Source organism: Balearica regulorum, chromosome 2 (assembly GCF_011004875.1).
Source record: "Balearica regulorum gibbericeps isolate bBalReg1 chromosome 2, bBalReg1.pri, whole genome shotgun sequence".
Lineage (NCBI taxonomy): Eukaryota > Metazoa > Chordata > Aves > Gruiformes > Gruidae > Balearica > Balearica regulorum.
Window position 1 is genome coordinate 147,745,088 of NC_046185.1, and position 25,028 is coordinate 147,770,115.

The window sequence follows — 25,028 nt, forward strand, 5'->3', positions numbered from 1 at the left end:
TGTATTAGTTGTAATTATCAATTCTTATCTGAGAGTGAATTACTATATAAGATTGAAGTTATGTAAGTTTAAATAGCACCGGTGTTACACTGTATGAACACTATTGTCCCTACTATAATTTTCATGACTATTGTCATCAGTGAAAGCTTCATAGTGAAAATTTCACAGCAAAGAAGTCTTCGTAAGAATTTGTACTTCACCTCTGGAAACATCCCTGACTCAGTAATAGATCTTGTCCATTGTGTTGAATACAGTAAATTCTACCTTATGGACCGAATGTCCTTTAAATAACAGATTTACAGAAGGATGTAAACCTTGGAAAATATGAACTCCAACTGATGCTGCATTTCAGAAATGTACACTCTTAACCTGAAGCTTTCTTTTCAAAGAGTTGCCTTACAAGGGATTATACTAGAAGAGTTTCATACTTAAGGAAATATTTTTGAAAGTCATGTAATGGGCTTGCCAGTTTAAAACTATATTTATAGTAGGTTAATACTTGGAATTTTTTTAATGTTGTACCATTTGGCACCATTTGTTGCCAAGGGAAATGATAAAAAGAGGCAGGTATTCCTGAAGTAACTTTGAAACAAACATTTCTGATAAAACCTTGTAAGGATCCAGCTTTAGAAATTGGTAATTACGAAGTCTTTCTGTAAGTATAGAAATAATTAAATAGTCTTAGCTTTTCAGAACAAGTGAAGAAATTACTGATTTTATGTCAGTGATATAAAGTTATGCTTCTTTCTGCCTTCTGGCAACAAGTAATTTCATTTTGTAGCCAGAAAACCAGTGCAGTTTTTGTTTTGGATATGCACAGATAACTTAGGTCATACAGGGTCTGCTGCTCTTGTGGATTTTAAAAAAAAAAATTTTTTTTTTTTTTTTGTAACAGTCTTCTGGACATTTGCTTTTCAATAATGTGAGGAAATGCGTTTTGTTTGAGTGTTGAAGATACTGTATTTTCTTTTATGTCAGGAATCTTAATGGTTTTTGTTCTATTGAGCTTTTACTATAGGGTTCTACAATTTTCTTAACCTGCAGTAAGACGCTGTTACTGCAGGGAGGGTCCTTGCTATATGTAACCTCCTCCTTCGTGGTGATGGTATGAGCATTTAAAACTTTTTTACCACCCCACCTCCCCCTGCCCCGGGTTCCTTATCAGCTAAATGAAATCAGTTCCCTGACCCAGCTGACCATGTTAACCCTGATAGAGGGGAATGGCCGGGCCTATTCTTTTAGCAGCAGCCTGCACATTAGCTGTCTTAAGTCTGTTGCACAACTGTAACCAAAAGCAGCCTAATGTTATAGCTCTTACATAATGGTGTTATCTTGCCTTTAAGAACTCTGGGGGACTATATGATAAATATAACAAAAGTAGTCTGGGAATTAAACTTCTGTTGTTTTTTAAGTATTACTGATTGACTAGACAATGGTGGCATATGGTGTGGTTGTGTGTTGCTTATCTGACTTTCTGAAGATCAGCATTTCTTTAGATTTGCTTTTTAGGTTTTATATTTTTGGTTGGAGACATCTACTGTACCTTAATCGTGGTTATCAGTGCAGTTGCTGAGGGGAAATGTTGGGTTCTCCAGTATCATCTATGGCAAATGTGGAGGTACAGTTTTCAGTGATACCATAAATAAAGCATTCTTCGAGCAGTACTGTCATGGATCTTACACAGAACTTGAAAGTACCAGCCTGAGATAGTAAGAGGAGAGGAGCATATCATGGAGGCCATACAGCATTTGGTCTGCTCTCTTTATCAGTATGAACTGAATGGATTCTTGGGAAAGTTCTTGTATGCTTTCACAGAATACTTTCCCAGCCTACAAATATTTATACTTTGGGACTTCTTGAACCAATGATGGCATTTTTGTGTTTAATGGAACAAGAGTCCATCACACTGTCAATGTATACACTTCTGTGTTGTGTGGCAAGGCATTTTGCAGTTGATCTGTACAATGTGTCAAAATCTATGCTGGTTTGTTTTGAACATGTTACCTCATGGTTTTATTTGATGCCACTGGACACTTGCTAAGTGATAGGAAGTGACAAAGAGCGGTTATTCTATGTTCACCTTTTCAGTACCTCTTCTGGCTTTATAGACTTCTGTCATACTCTTCTTTTGTCTCCTTTTTGGGATGAAGGAGCCCAGGCTGACTTGTACACAAAACTAAGTGACCATTCCCTTTCCCCTTCTCCATATAGCTTCCAAATGATACATAATCCATACCAGACCTGAATGTGAAATTTTAGAGAAGCAATTGTACTGTACAATCATGTACTGTACATGAATCTACTGTACATGATGCCATGGAATCTGTAGAATGCAAAGTGATTGCAGCATGGTTTAATGTTCCCTAACATAGATTACTAATGTAATTATGGGTCACCATTTTTTGGTACAAATTTTTCTCATTAATTAGAGAACGTTTTCACTAGCCTGAATAGTCACACTAGCTCAAAACTAGGACAGATCCTGAAATTTAAACAGAAGTATTGATTTTAGCAAGGCTTTTGCCTGAAGAATGTTCTTAAAATTGTGTGTACTGTTTTCCTGTTTTCCACCTTTGCTCTGAAAACAGAAGACATGGATAATTTACATTTTTGAGGCATTAACTGTTTTTACAGCCATAGTTAATTCTTGGCTATTCGGGTTATTGGAGGTGGAGTGGGATATGGGAAGTTCAGTTATCTTAGATAGTAATGACTGTACTAGCCATGTGGTTTCTAGACAGTGTTGTGGAAACATTCCACTTAGCATTGGAAACTAATCCAGATGGTTCTGCACCAAGTTGCTAGTGTGTCTGGATCTGGAAGGACTAAAGAGTTCATGTGAAGCGCCAAGCGGAAATGGCATTTTGTTGCTCTTAACCTTTTTGGTACACTGGAGAGTACACAGATGCCTTGTTCTTGGCTTGGTGATGGTGGCTGCTGTCACTGTAATCAGAACCTGTACCGAGCCCAAAGAGATAATTCTGTATGGATTTGAGTGGAATATGTCCTAGTCTGCTTCAGTGGTCCCTCCTGTGCTTTTCATTGTCAGAGACCTGAACTGACCCTGAACAGAAGCAGCTAAGGTCTGGTTGCACATGTTTGTTCAGTCTCTTCTCACTGTGTGATAGCTGTCATTCTGCTCCTGCACTTACACAGGTCTTGGAAACAATACAGTTGGATTTAGCCAAGTGTAGCCTGGACTAATATCCGTGGTGCGGCTTATCTGCCAGCAGGTTATCCGTGCTAAGGTTTATTAAGAGTTTACTATATTTAGCTGCACATTTGATTTAATTCAGTTGTTGAGAGGAGTGGGACATTGCATGGTTATGATCAGGATGATTGTCAGAAATTTTAGGAATAAACTTTGAATACATTTTAATAATTGCCTGCCTAATATCTGTGACTGTCTTACAGTTATGGTTAAGTTTTGTGAACAAAAAATAGACTTCCTTATATGTGAACTTTGTGGAATTTGTTTTTACATAAACATTCAGGGCTCAGAGACTACAGGTCTACAAATTCTGTTGGTCATTTACTGGGTTTTGGTTTGTTTATTTTTTATTGATACTAAAAGTAGAAAAGTAGGATTGAGTTGAAAAAGGAACTTCTCTCTTTGAATATATTTATTGACAGAATTCCTTGCAAAGTTTTGTATTCATGTTCATTTAGGGGCACCACTGTGGTTTTAAACACATGACTGAATATTAAAGTTTTTTAAAATGAGAAAACCTGGCATGTATATGAATTGCATATTGATTTGCTGTCTTATGTGTAAGAAGACTATTGAAAGAGAGATTAACTTTTCTTTAGCTTCGTACTCTGTATATGGATTAGTAATTGGACAAAATATAAACACATTTTTTTGAAAAACAACAAGTGAGCATTTGTTTGAAGATACTTGAGAACTGTAGGCTGTTTTGACAGTTTTGGGCTTTTTCAATTCAGTAATGTTTCCTTAACTGTTGGAGTAATTTCCTTTGGGTTTTGACACTCAGTGAGAAGGAAATAAAATGATGACCATTTGAACTGATTATAGTTTTTTGAATCACAATTCTTTTATCTTCTCATAATACTGAGTATGCGGTCTGTTTTTTAAGTATCAGTTGTATCTGATGTTGTGCATCTCCTGTTTAAATAGTTTTCTTACAGTAATCTTTGTCCACAATTTTCTGTAAGCCTAAAAGGCTTGATTTTGCTGTACAAGTTGTTACTTTGAAATCTGATTCCACTGGATGATGATCAGGAATGCTGTGTAACAGCATTCTTTGTGTGACTTTTCACCAAGACTTCTTTCATGCAGCTGCTTGGGAAAAGGCCAGCTAACAATGTGGTGATTTTATGTCATCGTCCAGGCCCTCTTCCCATCCCCTGGGTTAGCATTGGGATCTCCCAAGTCTATAAAAACATCATGTGCTAGGTTTTCCTGTTGCTATTATTATTAGAGTCAGCAGCTCTCGCCATCAGGTTTACTGTTCTGATGAGTTTTCTTGGTACCGATGGCTAAGAATGTGGATGGTATAATGTCACGTCAGGCATATGCATTTTGCAAGAAGTGCTTACCTACAAATATTCTGGTCCTTTTGTTCAGATTTGCAGGAGTTTGTGATTTTTTTTTTTTTTTAAACTGGGAAAGACAGTAAAATTGATAATTACATTTTTCTAAAATTATACATATTACCACATAATCTATATTGTATAGTTATTATTTATATTGCTAGTAATCATGATGTATAACTAGCAAAAAGTTTTTTAGAGCTTTAGATAAATATTTATGACATTCCTTCCTTTTGTTGCAGAAAAAGATTTCTTTAAGGAAGGGAAGAGACTCATTAATGCCATTGCATGCTAGATAAAATTATTAAAGCTATTAGGTTACTCAGTGGACCAGTGGAATGTAATTTGTAGCTGATTAGAATCATAGAATGGTTTGGGTTGGAAGGGACCTCAAAGATCATCTAGTTCCAACCCCCCTGCTGCGGGCAGGGACACCCTCCACTAGACCACATTGCCCAAAGCCTCATCCAACATGGTCTTAAACACTTTCAGGGATGGGGCCTCCACAACCTCTCTGGACAACCTGTTCCAGTGCCTCACCACTCTTAACAGTAAAGACTTTCTTCCTAATATCTAATCTAAATCGACCCTCCTTCAGCTTAAACCCATTACCCCTTGTCCTGTCACTACACTCCCTCATAAACAGTCCCTCACCAGCTTTCCTGTAGGCCCCTATGGCTAGGGGTGTGGCTATGGCTGAATCTAGGTGTGACTTCATGATTCTGGCCTCCACAGTCTGTTACTGCTTTGCAGCACAGCTTCAACATTGATATTGTGGAATGTAGCGCTAGGGTAGTGCCTACTCTGTTAGTTCACAAGCTATAGGTGTGTTAGTTCATAAGGCTTCAGAATTTGCACTGCAAGATTCAGGAGAGCAGACTTTGGCCTTTGGCCAGGTTGGATGAGGCTTTGGGCAATGTGGTCTAGTGAAGGGTGTCCCTGCCCACAGCAGGGGGGTTGGAACTAGATAATCTTTAAGGTCCCTTCCAACCCAAACCATTCCATGATTCTATGATTCCATAATTGTTTAAAAGTACTATGAATTTATTTACAGTGAAAGTGTTTGTGAATCAAGTTTTGAACACTTAAACAGTAGTTCTAAAGGCAAAACTTTAGTTATATGGATAATATACTGTATATTATTTATCTGCCTGGGTTTTCTTTGTTAATTTTAGATTACTTTATCATCGAGTTTGCTTCTACCTACAGAGTTCAGTGTTGGCAACAGTCTTTTGTTTGCTGATGGTGAAATTGTTAGGAGCTATCTGTTACCCGTCACATTGGGATAACAGATCAACTATTTATTTTCAGTAAGGGTTCTGGAGCCTGAGATTTGTTACTCTGAATGTTAATGAACAATATTTACTCAAATTATACCTGCTAAGTATGTACTGTTAGGTTCTCACTGAGTTAAAAATCAGGCACCTGAAACAAAAAACTCAGCAAAAGATTGGTAAAATTTGGATGGATTCTGTGCTGGTAATTAAAACATTTTGCATGCCAGAATGAGATGTAAAAAATGGCAAAACTCAATAGTATATCTTTCTGATGGATAAATCAAAATAAAAAAGGACTCAACAGCTGGAAGTTTCATAAGACCTATATAAACTTTGAAGGCTTTTCAGCTGAATTTCCAATTTCTGATATTGGCAAAAACGGTTTTCATTATTGTTGTTATCAAAGTAGATCTTGGAGTTGGTTTATATGTGGTTTTGATGTTGTTTTAATGTTGGTTGAAATTGTTTCCTAAGAAAGTGTCTTAGCTATACTTGTGTGATGTTATCTTAGCACAGTGGATTTTTTTTTCTTGAAAGGTAAGCAGCATTTTCCAAAGTTATTGGACTTAAAAGCAGAGTTGAAGTAAATATTTTTAATTTTAATGTGGCTGTCACTAATAAGTTGTTTCTAATAAGTAATAACCAAAACCCGATGACATTTTACAATTTCTGGATGGAGGCATTGATTGTTGTAGAATATTGGATGTTTAAAGGAAAAGAGGCAGTGAATCTGCCAGCCCATGATAGCCTGCTGTGTGTATTTTGTCAGCAGTTTCAGAGAAAGGAGTTCTGATAAGAATACACAGAAACAGGCAAACTCAATGGCTGATTTGAATCTTGATAATACATTTCTTAATTTCTTATTTTTAAGCTAAAGCCTAAGTTTATTTTTAAATAAGCCAGGCATTATCATCTAGCAAAAATTTTATTATTGAGAAAGCACATATGTAAAATGGCCACCTTCTCAAAGATTAAGAAATAGTAAGTCAAATAAGAAAAAAAAAGAAAATTCTGAGGATAGGGAAAGTTTTAAGAACATTTTGCAAGATGACAGTACCTGCATTTACAAAAACATTTGTGCCTCCCCCGCCAGTTAGTTATCCTGAAAGTGAGATGAAAGCAAAAGTAAATTGAGTATAAGCAATTCAGTGGCAGTAGTAAGAGTTTGTTAGTAATTACTGTAAATTCTATAAGTAAAATTAAAATAAGTGAGTAATAAATCTGTGGCCAGTTGTCTGGATGCAAACCATGCACAACAAAAGTGAATGGAAGATTATCATTCAGTTTAATAGTAAAGGATGTGGTCTATACAGATGGTTTTAAAAAACTCATTTGGAAAAAAGTGATCTGAAAAATGGCATGAGTTCCTGGCTAAGGTTGGAGAACAACTAAGAAAAGGCAGAGTATCCTGTTGTTATTTCTATGCAGTGTTTCAGGTGGAGAGGAATGGTGATAAATTAATTTCAGTTCCAGGAGAAACTAGAGACAATGTTTTAAATGTTAGTGAATGTGTAGAACTTTGTTACTGGACTTATTTTTTAAACTCTAATACATGGGTATACAACAGTATTTTTCACACTTCAACATTGGGAAAGCTCAAAAGGACTGGATTTAATAATATTTTTTTCGGAATAGGGGGAGAAGAAGTTGCTGATGAGGTTGATAATTGCACAAGAATAATGTAGTAAGTGATTTGAATAGGAAGTTTACAGCACAATATTTACGGCTTAGATGAAATTAATTGAAAAATATGTATTTTAATGTAGTCTTAACTATCAGAAGTCCTTATAAATGTTTGCTTCTCTTATCAGCTATATGTACAGTTTGCATGGCTGTCTCTATAGGATGTTTCATTATTCCTGCAGACAAAAGTAGGCAGTTGTCATCCAGTAAGAAACAGCAGACAAAAGCACTCAACTCTAAACGTGGCAATAGGTGCTTTATTCTGTTGGGATTCTGAGCTCAGTGCTCTGCCTGAGAGTAGTTGTCTAAAAGAGAAGGAAGTGGCAGCAGAGAATGGGGGAGGCATTTTCTCACTGTCTTATATAGTCAAGAGCCCTCTCAGTTGCAGAAAACATTCTAAGTGAATTCTCCTTGGATGCTATAGCTCGTTCTTCCATCAGTGAGACACAGGAGAGCTATCACACTTTGTCTGGCGGTAGGTGTCCTTACTTTCATGCTTACTCTCTGTAGCAAAAGTGGCTAGTCTTTTGATGCTTAGGAAAAAGATGATGGTGGTTTGTTTACTTTTCTGTTTTCTTCCGCTACTCTCTGGTTCTTATATGGCGAAACTGAATCTTCTTCACCTCCCTTAAGTTGACAAGTTTTGTGGAGGAGTCTACAGACGTTCTTGAGTTCTCCAAAGATGGAGAACAGCACCTTTAGGCAACCAGTCTTTAACCACACTTGTTATGGAGAAGTGTCTTCCTTATTCTTTCTTCAGGGAGAGCTGCTGAACCTCTGTCTCTTTTGGCTCTTCCAGGTGAGCTGGGTGTTGCTCTTCGACAATTTTATATTTCTTCACTGGTGAAATTTAGGACAAAAGAACATTTGAGCAGTTGTGTACAAGGTCTCTGAGTCCTAGTGGGAGCTGGTGCTGCAGTTAGGCTTCTTTTACAATGTAGGTGTTTGAGGCTGGTAACACAAGGGTGCTGCAACCTCCCCTATGGTTAAATTTTTATTGGACAGGTTGTGATTTTTCAGCAAAGTCAGATTATCTGGGAAAGATAGATGGAAAGCAATGGAAAAGGTGCCTTGTCCTCAGTTCCCTGGGGATTTACTGACTCCTTGTTCAAAAAGAGTGTTAGTGCTGTGGTACTTCATTTGTTTCATTGTATAGATATGGGGTTTGTTATCATGAAAGATAAAAGTGTGCTATTGCCCACAACTATCCTGAATGTGTCCTCTGTTTTGGAAATCAGAATGTATTAAGCTTGCAGGTTTCTGGCAATACTTTTTTTTTTTTTTTTTTTTTTTTAATAGTGATGGATAGTATTCAGTTAAATTTACTTCTGAAACTAGTTTCTTGTACTGAAAATTCTTTACTTACCTAAATTTCAGTTGGCTTAGTAAGTTTTTTTTTTAAATGTCTCTGGTATATTTTGTATATTTGCATAATAATTTTTCATTATAAGTAAGTGTAACTGGAGTACAGGCTTCATTACGTCTGAAATAAAAGCTTTTGCCATCTGTTTAGGAGTTACTAACTGAAGAAGGTTTTTTTCCAAAATTTCAGTGTTGCTTTTGTACTGGTTTAATGGCTTTATTAGATGAATGGTGTTTCTATTTGAATTAAATTTTTTGACAGGAGATTTAAAGATAAATACTCACCATTAACACCACATTAACACTTTTTTATCTGTCTTTAGTAAGATGACTCTGGCTTAGGGCAGTTTGCAAGTCTTAGAAAAGTCCTTATAAACACTTAATTCCCCAAAGATTTTTCAAGTAGAGGAGAGCACAAAAAAAGGACTGAGACTTCTATAGGGTTTTTTTCAGTCTGTTAATGATAATTTTAAAATGGTCTGTTGGAACTGTTTTTAAAAGCAGCAGTTCATACTTTATTTTCCCTCTCTTTTATTAGTCTCTGTTTTTTCTGTGTGGAATAATTCTACAAACTATTTGTGAATAAAATTATGAAGCAGCACAGATACTGTATTTAGTTGCAGATGGAATACTAGAATGATACATGTTATGTTGACTATGAATGTTGACTTATATAAGAGTCACGTGTGCGATTTTAATTTTCTATACAAATTATAACTGCCAATTTAGTAAATGGGGAGGGGGAACATCAATCGGTTGGAAGCAAGTAGAAAAGATTTGTGCTTTAAGAAAAGAATAAAAAGCACATATGCAGTTCCAGATACTACTATGTTTAGCTCAGTCTAAGGGTCAAAGTACAGTTGGGTGAAGAAATTAAGAACCTTTAGATTCAGCAGAGTAGTTAAAAAGAGAAAATCCAAGATGAAAACAAAAATCAAAAAGGCCTGCAGTGAGGCAGTATGGTGGTGTTACTGGAAAGTGGCAAAATAATTCACTCTCTAAGACTTATTTTGAAATTTTAGAAAGCAGGCATTCTTTATTGCAGCGCTGGGTGCGCAGGGGATAACTCCACCTAACGTGCACTCCCAAAAGACAAAACTAGCAAGTATTTATACTATGTTAATATACATATTCATTATATTTCCGAGTAATGTTTATCACATTAATGGATTTTCCGGGAACTTGTTAGCATATGCTAATGTCCTTCGCGTATGTTTGTTGGCACCTCCGGGTGGTCGTCGGCGGTCTTCAAATGAAGGCTCCTACTCTTCTTGACCTTTACTTCTACACAGACTCAGTCCTGGTATCATGTATACCTTATCCTTCAAGGCTGGTTTTGTGATCATCTTGTAACTTTCTTATCTTTGCGTATCTGTTCTTCCAAGGCCGAGCTGTTTAAAATGAGATTGTTCCAGAGCTTCTTATCTTACAACTAATTATTTTCTAAGTTACAGTGGTTTCCCTTTTGTTTGGTTACATCTATGGAGCAATGGCTCTAATTGCTTTAATTGATTTTAATATTTCAATATTCACAGCTATCAGTGTGGGGTTTTTTTGGTCCGTCTTGTCCCCCCCTTTTGTTATAGGATGCATTTGCACAATGATAATTTACTTTGTTTACCTAATCTAATAATCTGCTAGATTATATAATTATGTAAGTATCATTTTATGTCCTTAATATTTGCATACAAGTAAGCCTGGGTAGGAGGAAAGCACAATTATTTTTAATGTGTAGTGAAGATCTCATGACAAAAGAGTTTTTGCCTTGGGAAAGAACAGAATTTGTGTTAAATGATTAGCCACACCAAATACACTTTCAGATGAGGTAGCTCTGTACTATGCGTTATTACTCTTGTAATTCTGCTGTTAGTGTCAGTATATTAATATATGTTGGGTTAGCTATATAGCAGCTTGTGCTAAATTTCTGGTTACGGCAAACTGTCCTCCACTGAAACAAACTGACACCTCTCAGGATCTTAGTATAGAAAAAAGACCTAAAATTAGTAGGTTTCTTTCTGAATTGGTCTTTCCCCCCACCTCCATCCAACCATGTGTCAGACAATTAGGAATGTTTACTTCTTGAAATGTTGTTAAAACACAATATGGTAAGTAACTAAGCATTTGTAGATGACCCCAAGTTAATGAGTTAGAACAGGACTGGATATAGGAATTGATATTCCTATGAAAAAATGAGTTGGCCACAACTTTAAAGAAGGAAAAGAAACAATTTGATAGAGTGGGATCTGTGTGTGTGTTTGGATTTCTTTCTATAGAAAGTCTACAGGAGTCTAGTCAACTTAGAACGTCTTTGTTTAAATAAAAATATGGTAGTGCTTGCATGAATACTAGTTCGTTCAGATGATATTTACCTTTTGCAGGAATTTGCATAGCTTTTAAGTGATGAATATGTTAATCCAAGAAATTTAAAGAAATAACCTGTTTTTCCCTTTGTGTGTCACCATATAAATCATTAGTATTTGAATTTCATAGAGTATTATTTGTATAAATTCTCCACTGAATTAACTTAAAAATGTATTACACGTCATCTAAACTTTGGATAATATAAAATGAAATGTAAACATGACTTAAGTAACTTATGTCTGTAATATTCTAAACAGTTAAAATTGTCCATGGAAAAAAGTGTTGTAAAAGGTTCTTTGTACTGTAATTGAAATGTCCTTTGAGCTTCTAGAAAACATTAAAATTAAATACAATTATAACTTTTTGTAGGTTGGGCTCATGTGGTTTGTGCTCTGTACATTCCCGAGGTGCAGTTTGCAAATGTTTCTACCATGGAACCTATCGTGTTGCAGTCTGTTCCTCATGATCGTTATAATAAGGTATAATTATATGTCATTTTATCTATATCTAATGTATTTATTTTAAAACTTGTGAGCTTTAATAATGTAAAACTACACTTCTTAGAATGCACTTTATATAAAATTCATAAATGTATGTAGTAATGCTGTATGTTTTCTGCTATGGCTTTATGGTAAATTAAAGAATTAAGAAAGCTATATTATTAAATTAAGCTGTAAGGTTATCTGCCAGGTCTCATTATTAATTTAAAGATTAGGGACTGTTTTGTTAATTAAAAGTATCATGATCTTTGAATAACGGTTTATTTTGAAAGGAATGTGAAATATTTCCCATAGGTTAAAATATTATTACAGCTTATTTGCAATGTTATTATTAATTACCACTAAGTCCTACTGTTCTAAGTATTGATATGATGTTCATAAACATTTCTTTTAGGAAGAAAAGTTATGCTAATATATTAAGGCAAAAGCTTGCAGACTTTTGCCTTTGTAAACAGTATTCACTTTAGGGGGATTATATCCTTGTAGAAGAACTGCTTCTAAATAAGTGTCAGTGAGATGGAATGTTTTATAAAGTGTGGTGAGGCTTTAAAAAAAAAGCAGAAGGAAAGCAATGTGAAAATAACTTATTAATGTTCTATATTGATAGTTACATTTTTCTACTTGTTTTACTTGCGCTACCTCTTTGCCACTAGACTTAACTACTGCCTCCTTTCTATTTTTAAATTTTCTCTTCTATAAGCAGCAAACTGTCTGAATTTCTGATTAGTTTTATTACATATTTTTCTTGTGTTGCTCTTTTACCTCTAGTTTCTTTCTTTTACTTTATGGTGGTTTGTGGATACTGGGGTAGAAAAAGGAATAGACTGTGTTATAAAAGAAAAAAGACATTTATCACCTCTGGTGTTCTTCCTACAGGGAGAAACCAGTCCTGTTCACAGTTTTCTCTGTGGTCTCCCATTTCCCCCCACCCCTCGCCCACTTTACAGCTCTGATTTATGTGCTTCCCCTCCACGTTTTCCTATTCTTTTTCCTTTATTAGTACTTTGGTCCTTTCCTTGTCTGTTTCACATTCTCACAATTGCTCTCAGTATGTTTTGCCCATCTTATTTACCAGCGTGTCCAAAAAGCCAGGAGTCAAACTCTAGGTCCTTCTCATGCTTTTTTATTATGTACTACCTGAGCATCTGTATTGGCTCCTCGCTTTGGATTCCTTCTGCATTGGCAAGAACATGCAACAGTGAGATTAAGTGCAGAACTAATAAAATTTTTGTGCTTGGACACGAATCAGTACAGATTTGCTGTGGCAGATGAGTTTATTTTCTCTCTCCTCAACTCTGGGCCAAAAGCACATCTGTTTTCTCATTTTTCCTTGAGTAGTAGTCATAATGGGTTTTTTTATTGGTAGTGGTTCTTCCCTAATGTACTTGAAAATTTGATGGAACACTTTGGATTTTTTTTTTTATCTTGCACCATTTCCACTGATGGTAATTGATACTGGATGAGTAAATCCTTGCAACTTCAAAAAATGATAACAGTCAGCCTAAAACTACTGTTATACAGGTCTATACAGTATATTGTAAAATATAATGAGATCTATATCAGAATTTTCAAAGTTTGGGGCCACACCTCTAGCCTGCAATTTAATTTTTCTTTCTCTCTTTTTACAGAACCCAGTTTTTACTGCCTTTATTTGGTGGCTTTGGTTCAGGAAATAGTGGTTGTGGATTTCAGGGGAATCAAAGAAATGCCTGTAGTGCAGTTGCTGAAACCACTCTAACTTCTCTGCCGACAGCAGTCTGATTGTAACAGCACAAAATTGAAGAGGCAATCCCTGACTGGGGACTCTCCCAACTTTTTTGATAAATCTGTAGCCAGTGCTGAGTCTGATACTACTGTAGCAGCATTGCTCACCCTCCCATCCTCTTTGCTGTTCAGTATAATTTATTTTAATTACACATTTTTTAAATCAGAAACTTTGTAAATTATTTAACTCTGACTTTATCAATTTGGGAGGAAATGGGAAAGAAAAGCTGTTTTTTTGAGAAGTAGATATGGCAAACAATTCTTAAAACATTCGTTGCACATGGCAAACGTAATCAGGAAAAAATTACTAGAGTTGTTTCTCCTTTTAAAGAGGCTTAGTGCTAATTTCATTCTGTCTGTCAACTCAGGTTGGAATAGCGTGATTTTAAGAAAGATTTTATTTCCTGTGAAGTCCTAAATAATTCTGTGTATGTGACTGGATATGTATAGAAGGCTAGCATATGGAATTGAGGGAAAATATAGGTCAATGAAAATTACTGTAGGGGAAACTTTAGTCTTTAAAATAAACATCATTGGAGTTTTGCCAGGAGATAGTACCTAATTTACACAGTTTTTTTCCTGTGCACTTGTTTCTTTATTAAACACTGCAGAATGTGCAATATTACAAAGTGCAGTGATCTTAAATGCAAGAAGAAACACATTAGACACTAATGTGTGAGGCTTGTCAATGTAAAGATGTTGGCTGCTACTTCCCTGAAGTTTACCCGCTTCTGTGATAACACCCATCACATTACAGAATGAATCCATGGAATGACTTGGTTAGTGGGTTGACTAACAGGAAAGCTCTTCTTACACAGTTGCTTCCAAAAAGAAATAGACTAGTACTTGCTCTCCTGTTTAGTAGATGTTTGTTATTCCTTGGATGGTTATGCATAGGTAATTGCTCTTTATATGAGCTTTATTTGTCTCTTTCAGGTTCATTTGAAAGTACCTGGTAATTGAATATAATTACAGCTTCTAGGAATCTCTTTTCAGAGCTGATTAAAAATTAAGTGCATTTGGAGTTTCTTGATCTGCCTAGTAGTAAAGGCAGCTGATAGACTTTTATTTCAGTACTTGCTGCAACAGTGAGAAATTTCTGTACAACTCCTGGGTTTGATTCTGTAAGCATCGAATGCTCTTGGATAGCTGTTACAGGTAGAATAAACTATTTCTGAAATTATGTTTTGTTCTATAAAGTTTTTCTTGCCTCATCTTCCCTTCTGTCTTTTCTTTTGCAAAGAAGGTTTATGTTCTGAATCTTTGAAGAAAAAATATTGACAGAAACACGAAGGCAGCTTTGCAAAATGTATATTTTGCCATTAAAGAAATGAAGATATTTGTTGTGGTTTTTGAGCAAAATGTCCTTGCTGAGTCAAAATCTTTGTATAATGTTTTGCTTATTTTCTAATGAGTTTGGGAGAAGTCTAAGTACTCTCTTCGCTTAGGAGTTCTGAAGAGCAGTGCTGCTGTAGGTGGTGGGACACAGAGTTTTACAGTTCCACATTTGACAGGTTTCAGAGGAGATGTAGCAATTGCATGATTTGCAAATGTGTGAAAGTCTTCTGCTTTGTGAAAAATGTTCTCAGGCTTCTGGAATTGTTTGTGCGTCTAAGAGAAGGTAGAAGTATGAGAAGCTCAGCTTCAGAGAGAACTTACTATCCATGTTGGAACAGGAAGATGAACCTTCTTTGGTCCAGTTTCATATGGAAGATTAGGAAATAGATTTGATACTTCTTATGGCTATTGTAGGAAGGATAGAAGTTCATTGAGCTTGTTAAAATGGGCAGGCAGTCCACTATGTTGTGTTTAAACTTGTTGGTAATGTAGCTGGTTGGTTTTTATCACTTTTCAGTCATTTTACTATAAATCAGTTTAAGGGGTCCTGAAACACAGACCCTAAATGCGGTATGTAGTGTTGAAAAACAGGGTCTACATCCTTACTAAATGGAATGCCTATATCATTTTTCTTTCTGAGCTTCAGTGAGGAATAAAATTACAGATCTTAAGGCAAATTTCTGAAAAAGCAGAACAGTAACTGGGGCTTGAGTTCTGTGGGGTCCGTTGAACTCTATTTATAGAGGTACCTTACTTTTGAAGTTACTTCCACTTAATATAGTTACTCAGATGAGGTTGATAGATCATGACCTTGTTTGTTCCTAAAAACTAAATGTGTCAGGTCACGGTATGGAAAGTTAAAAGCAGCCAGTCTCAGACACTGTCAAACAACTGAATTATCTGTATGCACTACCTTGATGTACGAAGGGAGCAAGGCAAAGAATTAAGTAGGATTATCCCCTTTCTGATCCTTCAAATGTTAGGATATAGGGTATGATTTTAGGATATATTAGCTATTAGGTTTAATGTTTTTTGAAAGTCTTGTGGAAACCATACAAGAATCGTTCACCCACCCTATAGTCTTGCGTGTGAACAAAAATGCTTTAGTTAGCTGACGTTTCATGTTAAATATTGTTCTAAATATCTCTGTTAAAGGCTATTCTGATCTCAGAATTTCATTAATTTTCATGTCTTTCTAAGTAATACTGGTTTTGCATTACATCCTTTTTATTTTTTTCCCCAGTGGTATCTTGGTTCATTTTTCTTAAACTGTATTTTCTACTGTCCATGGTTGATGTTCTTTTTATTATTCTACTCATTCTCTGCCTCACTGAAGGAGGGTTGTGATACAATTGCAATAAGTCAGCTACAGTTTAAATGAAGACAATTTAAAAAAAAAAAAAGTCTCTCTTTTCTCATCTAAGATCTTGTAATGGCATTTCTACAGAGGTAGCAGTATGTCATTGATGTTTGTTACCTTAATAAGGTTCTCTCTCATTAAAAACCAGACACTTGACTGCCTGAATGCTGTAGGATACTTTCATTAAGAATCTATTCTTAAATTGTTAAATTTTCCATATAAATGTGATATGATAGAATCTCTCATTTCAGTAATTAGGATAATAAAAAATGGAAAGAGATTTAGTTTTGCCTGGTATTTTTCCCTGAAATGCTGGTGAGAGATTGTAGTGATGTCTAGTGTAACAGTAAGCTTCCATACAGCATAGATCCATGTTTATTGGCCACATACTTAAAAAAAAAAAAGTATTGAGTAATGAAAAATAATAATTTTTGGATTCTTTTAATTTTATTTTTTTCCCTTCCATTTTACTGAGAATGTTTTTGAAAATATTACAAATTGCATAGTATCCCAGTAAAACAAATAAATAGAAATGCTATTAAAATATTTTCAGCTACTAGACAAGTTGTTTTCATTTTAGCTTGTTTTTGAGGCTGAAATGGGTTTGGCATACTAATTTAAGCTTTGTTTGCAGAAGGTTCTTGCTCGATTAGTTTCTAAGATGTTTATGGGGCTGTCCAAGTCATGCTGACATTAAAACAGAGTTCTGTTAAACACCATATTTAATTAAAGGTAACTGAGCATCATATGAATATTGAAGCATACTGTGATACTTCTGAAAATTCTTTACACCAAATGTATGAATAAAATTTTAAGTTTGCAGGTTTTTGTATGTAATTTTGTAGACATATGCATATATACTGTATGGTATCTTGTACCATTAGGCACTCAGTGTAATTTGATGTTTCTGAATGCCGCCAATACAGGTGATGTTAAATGAATGTGAAAATGATTGCGACCTAGAAGGACATAAATACAAACTTGAAAGCAAGGAGAATCCTGAAGCCTAATGCTATTAACCTTTGGCTGTTGGGCCATTTGTCTAGTTGAATAGCGGTATAGAATTTGAGTAAATTAGTATTTGTACTGCTTTAGCGTTGGTGAAGTGTTACATAGATCCTAAGTGTTTACCAGGTGACCCCTTTTTTTAAACAAACATAACTAGACCTTTATGAAATTCTTACATAAGCTTAGCTGGAAAATCCAGTAGTTCTCACCCTAGAATATCGTGTGAGTAACACAAAATTTATTTGTATGCTTCTTATCATGTTAAGTATTTTCTCTTTGATAGACATGCTATATTTGTGATGAGCAAGGCAGAGAAAGTAAAGCAGCCACTGGTGCTTGTATGACATGTAATAAACATGGATGTCGACAAGCTTTTCACGTAACGTGGTAAGTATATTTTATTATTTAACATCTCTGATGTGGCAGCATAGACGTTGCTGTGAGCTGCAAAAGCTGACTGATAATACTCCCTTGGGTTGTATTAAATGCTATGTGCTCCTGTGAATAAGGTTTAGTGGGGTTTTTTTGTCTTATATTTTTTTTCTTAGATGATATTTTATAGAATATGGGAATGTGAAGACATTGTTTGTTTACCTGCTAACTGATTTGATGTTACTTTTGGTAAATCAATAGGAAAAAATATTGAGCTATACATAAAAATGCAGTAGACTCACCTCTTCCAGTACAGATTTCCAAACATTTGTGGGTAATTCACCTCACTGGTTTTATCTAAATGGTACATATCTATCCTGAGCTATTCATTTAGGTTTCATGTATAGCTGTTGGAGGAAAATAGCTGTGTCCACTATCTGATTCATTCCACTTTAAGATATTTAGATTTGCTTGCATTCAGGAGATGCTTGTCTTACTTTATGGCCTTCTAAAAGTGTCTGGATAATTAGATTAAACAACATGTCAACAGGTAAAAGGAGGCAAAAGGGGTCGTTTCCCCCCCCCCCAAATTTACAGACATTATTTGTTTTTTCAAGTTCGGTGGAAGCTATTTTGCAATAGATAGATAGCAGATTTACACAGGCTACCGAGCTACATAATCTGTGGTTTTACCCATGTGTTTTACAAGTTGCCCCAGTATACTTCTTCATGACCAGCTCAGGGAAATGGTATTTGCACACCTACTTAAATTACTTAAATGTATTTTCTTCAGCGTAATCAAGTGGTACTTTGAATGTCTTGTGCAGGTCTGAAAGGATATAATTCTGTAGTGTAGGTGCTGATTTCTTGGCAACTCTTCTTCCCCCCCCCCCTTTAATTACTTTACTCTTTGGCAGGTTTTACTCTTTCATAAGCTTCTAATTTTTCATTGGATGTGACACAGTTTCTTTATTGGTGAAAATGGATTGTGTTCCTCAAAGATTGCATACTATGTGAAGAGGTTACTTAGAGATGTGAAAAAATGTATACATCCAAATGTTTGGATGAAAGTCTCTTTTCTTTCAAACACTTGAATGCATACAGGAGTCCTTTTCATCTTTTTTCTTTCTTCCAAAGCCCTCTTTTCAGTAAATGCCATAAAAACATGAGAATTAGGTTCGAAATAAAAATTGGCAAGATAAATATTTTAAGAATTTTTGATTCTAAAAAAACCAGGTATGTACTATAAAAGAATATCTAGCCAGAGAGTACTGTGACTGAAGATATTGAGACTACTGTAATATTTAAAAAATGGAAGAAAAATGTGAAAACTACAGAAGGCAGAGATCCAGAGCGAGGTGTATCAACTTTTTGTTGACAAAACAAATGTCTAGGGAAGAATGAGCTTGAATCCATCTGTTTTTTGTATAGCAAGCTTAGACCGATAAATCTTCACTTACAGAGATCCTGTTAAATGTTTTTTGTAGTTGGCATCTGCTTTAGGTGTGCATGTATTTAGGAAGCAGTATTTCTGGATTGCCCAGGAATATAATATATAAATGAGGAGAAAGTGATTTAAAAAAAGTAATGAAAAGCTGCCTTATATATTGTTCTTTCATTTAAATACTCCCGTGCATCACTTTGACTGTAACATTGCATTATTATGCTAATGAAAATGATATGGAAAATGAAATGGAATATTGGGTTTTTCAATGTCTAAGTTGGTTTTGATAAAGAAAATAAATCAACATTACAAATGGTGAAAAAGCAAATTTGATTTGAAAAAAAGGTAGTAGAATAAGGTAATAATTAGCCCAGGCAAGGAAACTTGTAAGTCTTGTTCTTTTTAAAAGAAATTAACCTGCCACAGTCTTTTAAACTAATAAATATGGTTTGATTTATTATGTCATTGAAGTTCTACTTTAAAAAAAAAAAAATAATTCCTGACAAAGCAGAGAAGGATGTATGCAACTTTAGAAAAATTTCTTCTTTGGATCTGCAATATGGTTTTTTTTAAAAACTATTCTTTCCATAGATAAATTTTTACTTCAGTTTGAGCTAAGAATCATTGTAAATTGCTTGATTTGTTTATTTGTGAGAGTAGCTGCATAATAAATGTAGATTTTCAAGCTATAAGCTTGTGTGAGTGGCTTAAAGACTTTGAAAAAGGCATCAGGCCAAGGTATAAACTATACGTGCTTTTCACGGGGCTACAAAGGTCAGTTATGTGTTCAAGTGCCATTAGAGGTCACTTGTGTGGAAATATCTTCTATTAAATGCAGATACACGTATCCGAACATTATCAACGGTGATACTGTTGCTTAAGTTGATGTAAAATTGCTTTTCTTGAATGTTGTTTGGTTTATTTTTAGTGCACAGTTTGCAGGACTTCTTTGCGAAGAAGAAGGCAATGGTGCAGATAACGTCCAATACTGTGGCTACTGTAAATACCATTTTAGTAAACTGGTATGTATTTGTTAAATTCTATAAATAAATGTCACTGATTTTTTTCACTCGGAATTGCTATTAACACTAGGAATAATATTTTCATGTAGCTCAGAAAGTAGATTGTATTTCATTAAAACAATGTTTTAATCACAGTTACAGAAGTACTAGCTGAAAATATTTTTGTAATATTTTTACTTTCTAGATGTGTGGGTTTTCCCCCTCTGCCAGAAATAGCATGCACATTTAGTGGTTTTTTCATTAAGTTCCTGTAATTTTTTTTTTAATTAGTTGGCTTCAAGGAAATTAGTCCATTTTGGAATAATCTAGGAAATATTACTTGTTATCCTGTATATTAGAGAATAAAGAAGCCCTCCATTTCTTTATGCTTCTGTTACTCTTTTTTTGTTTTTTTTTAAAGTGTTTTCCCTTTTGTTCTATCTCTCACTGTGTAGCCAGTGGATATTCCCCGCTTATAAGTTGTCTGAAACACAACCTCAAGGATGTGACTTGAGGTTTGATTTTTAAAAAATAAACAAAACCCTTCAAAATTTCTCAGTTATTTCAGCAGGTTTTGAGTCAGACCTCTGGAGTCTTTCCTGTCGCTTCTTATCAGTTCAACAGTTCTGTATATCTGTTTCTGTGTGTGTGTGTGTGTGTGTGTGGACTTCAAGGACTTACTGCTGTTTAAAAAATGTTATTTATGAATATTGAATTATGAAAATTAAAATATCTAGACTTCAGTTCAGATACTGCTAGTTAAACTTGCTGATTACTTGTTTTCACTGCTAAAAAAGGTGAATACTTGGGTGATGTTTGAATAGGTCACAGTGAGGTAAAAACACAGGGTCAACGAACCATTTTAGCTTTTTAGAAGATAAGCTTGGTGAGGTTAGCTCTGTGCTTTTGTGAATATTGATGAGTTTGCTTCATAATGAAGATAAGTCAGGGCTTTCTACGCCCTTACTAAACTAAGATTTTGGGGTTTTTAAAATTGTCTTGAGCTAAGTATACAAAAATAACAGAAGTGGTCTATTACTTAGCAGTAAAGGCAAGCTCTTACACTATTATGCAGTTGATTTGAATGTTCCAGTGCTGCTATTATTTAGAACATGTATGTTTATGTAAAAAGCAATTTTAATGATAAAGACATAACTCCATGTTTGGCGGGTAATTAGCTTTCCATTATAAAACTGTAGTGGTAAGAACAGTAAAGACTGGCAAGACAGTTTAAGTGTTGTAGTGTTTCTTTAGGGTTATTGTGACTATTGATGCCTGGTAAATACAGGTGTTAGTATTTACTACTGAAGATGATGGGTGGCATGTATCTACTATTCCACTGAAAACTTTGATTGGCAAAGCAATGATCCAAAGTGCCTTTATAATGCTACCTCAGTTACGTTAAAATAACAAACATTTTGAACACTGGCCTAACATGTATTTGCAGTCCCAGACTAGGCTCTCAAACATTACAGAAATACAGGCAATTATGTCTGCCGCTTGTAAATGCATACATGACCATAGAATTCTGTATCCTATTTTTTAAACCATTTTAATGAAAATATTGCAGACAGGTCACTTGAATAATAAATCATGAAGCCGTAAACCAGCTACCTCACAATGCATTTAAAGCATGTAGCAGTACAAGCACTGTGGTTTCGTGTGATGCTCATTTGAGAAGCGTATTTTCTGTTTCATGTTACAAAAAGTTGAAAATGTGTCTAGCATCTTCTAAACTTTAAAAAGTGGCATATCTCATTTCTTTGTGGAAAGCATATCTTGCAAATTTGTGGGAGGTGTAAAAGTCGATACAAGGATAGGCTGTTTTCCTGGTATACATTGGGTAGCCTTGTTAATTTTGTCAGTGTTAGTAATTTGTCAGTTTTTCAGTAACTGAAGTTTTTTTCCCTTCAAGCAATGAGGCATCTTATCAGTTTAAATGCTTTATACTTTTTTTTTTATACTATTTATTCAAATGGTTCCTTTTCTCTATCCATAAATATATTTTCTCTTTTTAGAAAAAGAGCAAACGGGGATCTAATAGGTCATATGATCAAAGTTTAAGTGATTCTTCCTCTCACTCTCAGGATAAACATCATGAGAAGGAGAAAAAAGTAAGTGGATTTGTCGTTGCTAATTATGTGGCACATCTGCTTTCTGATAAATTTAATTTCTGCTGAAAAGCATGAAGAAAATCTTGTTCCTGAAGCACTGAATAATAAACACACAGGTGATAAACTAGAGGTACTAGGGCCCAATGAGGAAACATCTTCAGGTGCATTTGCACTTGCACCTTCCTGTTCCTGTTTATCATCAGTTTTGGGATATATCCATTGGGAAAGCTGTTTCCATGCAGCTTCCTTTGCTTTGGTTTTCCATTAGAGATTTTTTTTTATGTGTAGCCTTTGTGATTAGGTGGGAAAGAAAAACAGAGGTAGACATTTTAGGAAGTGTGCTGATAAACAGGTGCATCTAACTTTTTATGTTTCAACCTGATGTATCTTTTTCTTCTCATCAAAGAATTGACTTTTCTTGTTGACACATTTTACTGGTACTGGTGGTCAAGCCCACTGTGATGGCAGAATACTTTGTCATTTACCTGGGAATCTTCCTGTGAGGGTACAAAGAACATAACTGACTGCTAATTTCTGTTGTTGTATTCTTTTGACAATTTAGCTTTACATATTTTTTGAAAAGAATCTTAAATGTATAATTATTATTACTTTACATTTTTATTACTGCTAGATTAATAGTTGTGTATGGGAAATTTGTCATCTAAGTTCAACACAGGGTCATAACAGACAGTGGCACAATAATGCAAACGTTCTTTGGCTCTTTATTAGTCCCTTAAGAATACATGCAAAACTGCTCACCTGCACGCATCCTGTACAACTAACTTAACAGACTTTTCTGTGGGTGTGGGTAGACTTAGTTTTGCATTATTCAAAACCATTACATAAAAATTGGAATCAAAGAATGTATTGATAAACATGTATTATATGAAGGAGCCAGGGACAAGAAATTGAATAACAAATGTCAGTCTTCAGACCCTTAGTCTCCTTAGTATTTGATTCTCCTTTTAAGCTCACCTCCACTTTGGATGGATGTTGATCTTTGTTCTTCTTGGATAATCTTCTAAAAAGTGTCACTAGATCTGGTTAATGGAGTAGGTGGATAGTTCCATCTTTGGTAATGCAGGAGAGAAGAGTGTGCATTGTGATGTGGTTGTACCTCTAAATCTAAATTTATGACTACAATAACAAAAGTATGGGGTTTTGGCAGATCTTTTTTTCTTAATAACACACTGGTAGAAAAAAACAGTCTTGACTACAGAATTACCTGCAAGGTAAAAGCTTACCAATATTTGCCATATTTTTTTCTTAGTTTGCTTCTTTTTTCACCACTATCATATTTCAGGTCATGTTTTGTCAAAATACATGCATAGATTTTTACTCACATTGACAAAACACTGAAGTTGAATTTGAATAAATTAATCAATTTCAGTTTTGTATATCTGACCTGTGCAAAAACCTGTTGTTGTAGGTTGTTGTTCGCGGGTTTTGTGGGAGGTTTTTTTGTTGTTGTGAAGTGACTTTGACTGGAGATACTATGCTTCTTCAGGTCATAATACCTGTAAAATCTTCAGGGAATACTTGGAGGGCCTTTCTTACAGAGTGTGTTCAGCCACACAGAGTGTATCAGCTGTTTTTTCTGCTAGCTGCTTGGGCTTCTTCTGCTCTGGAATTGTTTTGATGTGGATCTTCTAGAAATAGTTAATGTTGTGGCTTGTCTTTGCAAGTCCTGGTCATCTTCTGTGACTTGAAGTTTGCTAGAAGTAGAATATTAAAGTTTCTTCTACCTTTGATGAACTGAAACATGGTAATCCAGAAGATCTCGTGATCTGTAATACCAAGTGAAGCAATGAAGCACTAACCTAGTATTTGACATTTGTAGGTTCTGATGGCACTTTGTAGTATGTTCAGTTATCAAATTTAATTTGATTTATATGTTGTGTGATAACAAAATACTATCCTAGTTAAAACCACCATGTGGTGAAAAAAGTTGCAGTTTCCTAAAGCTGTTAATCAGCTATCTTTTTGTGGCTAGAGACTTTTCATCTGGTGTCTTGAGTCTCATATGTTCTATAGTTAAAGAATGACTGGTGCTTTGCAAAATACCCATCTTCAGTCAATAAACTGTATGTGATATGGAGGCTCATTCTCTTGGTAAAGTTGATTACCTTCTGCATGTGATGTCTTATTTGATATAGTGTATCGAATATATGGTGTGTCTTGGAGGAGGAGGGTCATTTTTTAGAGTGACTTTCCTTATTTTCCTTTTCTGTAAATCCATTCAGAGTCTAGATTGTTGTCATATTACAGTAAATATGTATACCTTTCCTCCCAGATACAGTGGTGTCTCCCCCTCTCCGCTCCCATAAGGGCACTCTAGTTTCTACTTTTTCATCTTTGTTACTTGGAAATTTGGATAATCTGATCTTTAGGCATCCTTAAAGCTTTCCTTTTTTGCCAAGCAGAAGCTGTATGAGTTGAGGATTGGAGCCATTTTTATTGCTCAGACCTCAAAAGATAGCCATTTCCATATAAAATATTATTCTGCAGTAAGAAGAGGTTGGTCTGCAAATGTTGATATGAGTAGCTGTCATTTCCATAAACAGACACTGAGCCGAAAGCATGTGTTTTCCTTCATAATATGTATTTAGTCTCTTCTGGACACTGTGTTTACAAAATCAATAGCAAATATATAAGGGTATAAAAATTAAAAACCCCAAACCTTTGCTATGATTTCATTGTAATGAGAAATCTGAAGCTACAGAATAAATAGGTTAGTAATATTCTGATTACTTACTGCTGCACTAAGTATTGTTAGTTTCTATGGCAGAGAAGTTATTTAGAAATTATTATAGATGAGGCTGTGTGCCTCATAAGCAGGGTTGGTAGCATGTTGCTTGATATTCTGTTATAATACCCCTTTTTTTCAGGG

The 25,028-nt window shown here is 35.0% G+C and overlaps 1 protein-coding gene across 5 annotated transcripts in view; it reads left to right on the plus strand.

Moving 5' to 3' along the window:
* Positions 1 to 25,028, plus strand: part of MLLT10 (MLLT10 histone lysine methyltransferase DOT1L cofactor) — a 134,644-nt gene that overhangs the window by 25,014 nt on the left and 84,602 nt on the right. For 3 of the 5 annotated variants that reach the window (XM_075746341.1, XM_075746344.1, XM_075746343.1), the window contains 4 exons: positions 11,607 to 11,716; positions 17,491 to 17,594; positions 19,952 to 20,045; positions 22,043 to 22,138. In XM_075746341.1, coding sequence (XP_075602456.1) covers positions 11,607 to 11,716; positions 17,491 to 17,594; positions 19,952 to 20,045; positions 22,043 to 22,138 — 404 coding nt within the window. The remainder of the gene's footprint in view (positions 1 to 11,606; positions 11,717 to 17,490; positions 17,595 to 19,951; positions 20,046 to 22,042; positions 22,139 to 25,028) is intronic. The other 2 variants (XM_075746345.1, XM_075746346.1) reach the window with 1 other exon arrangement.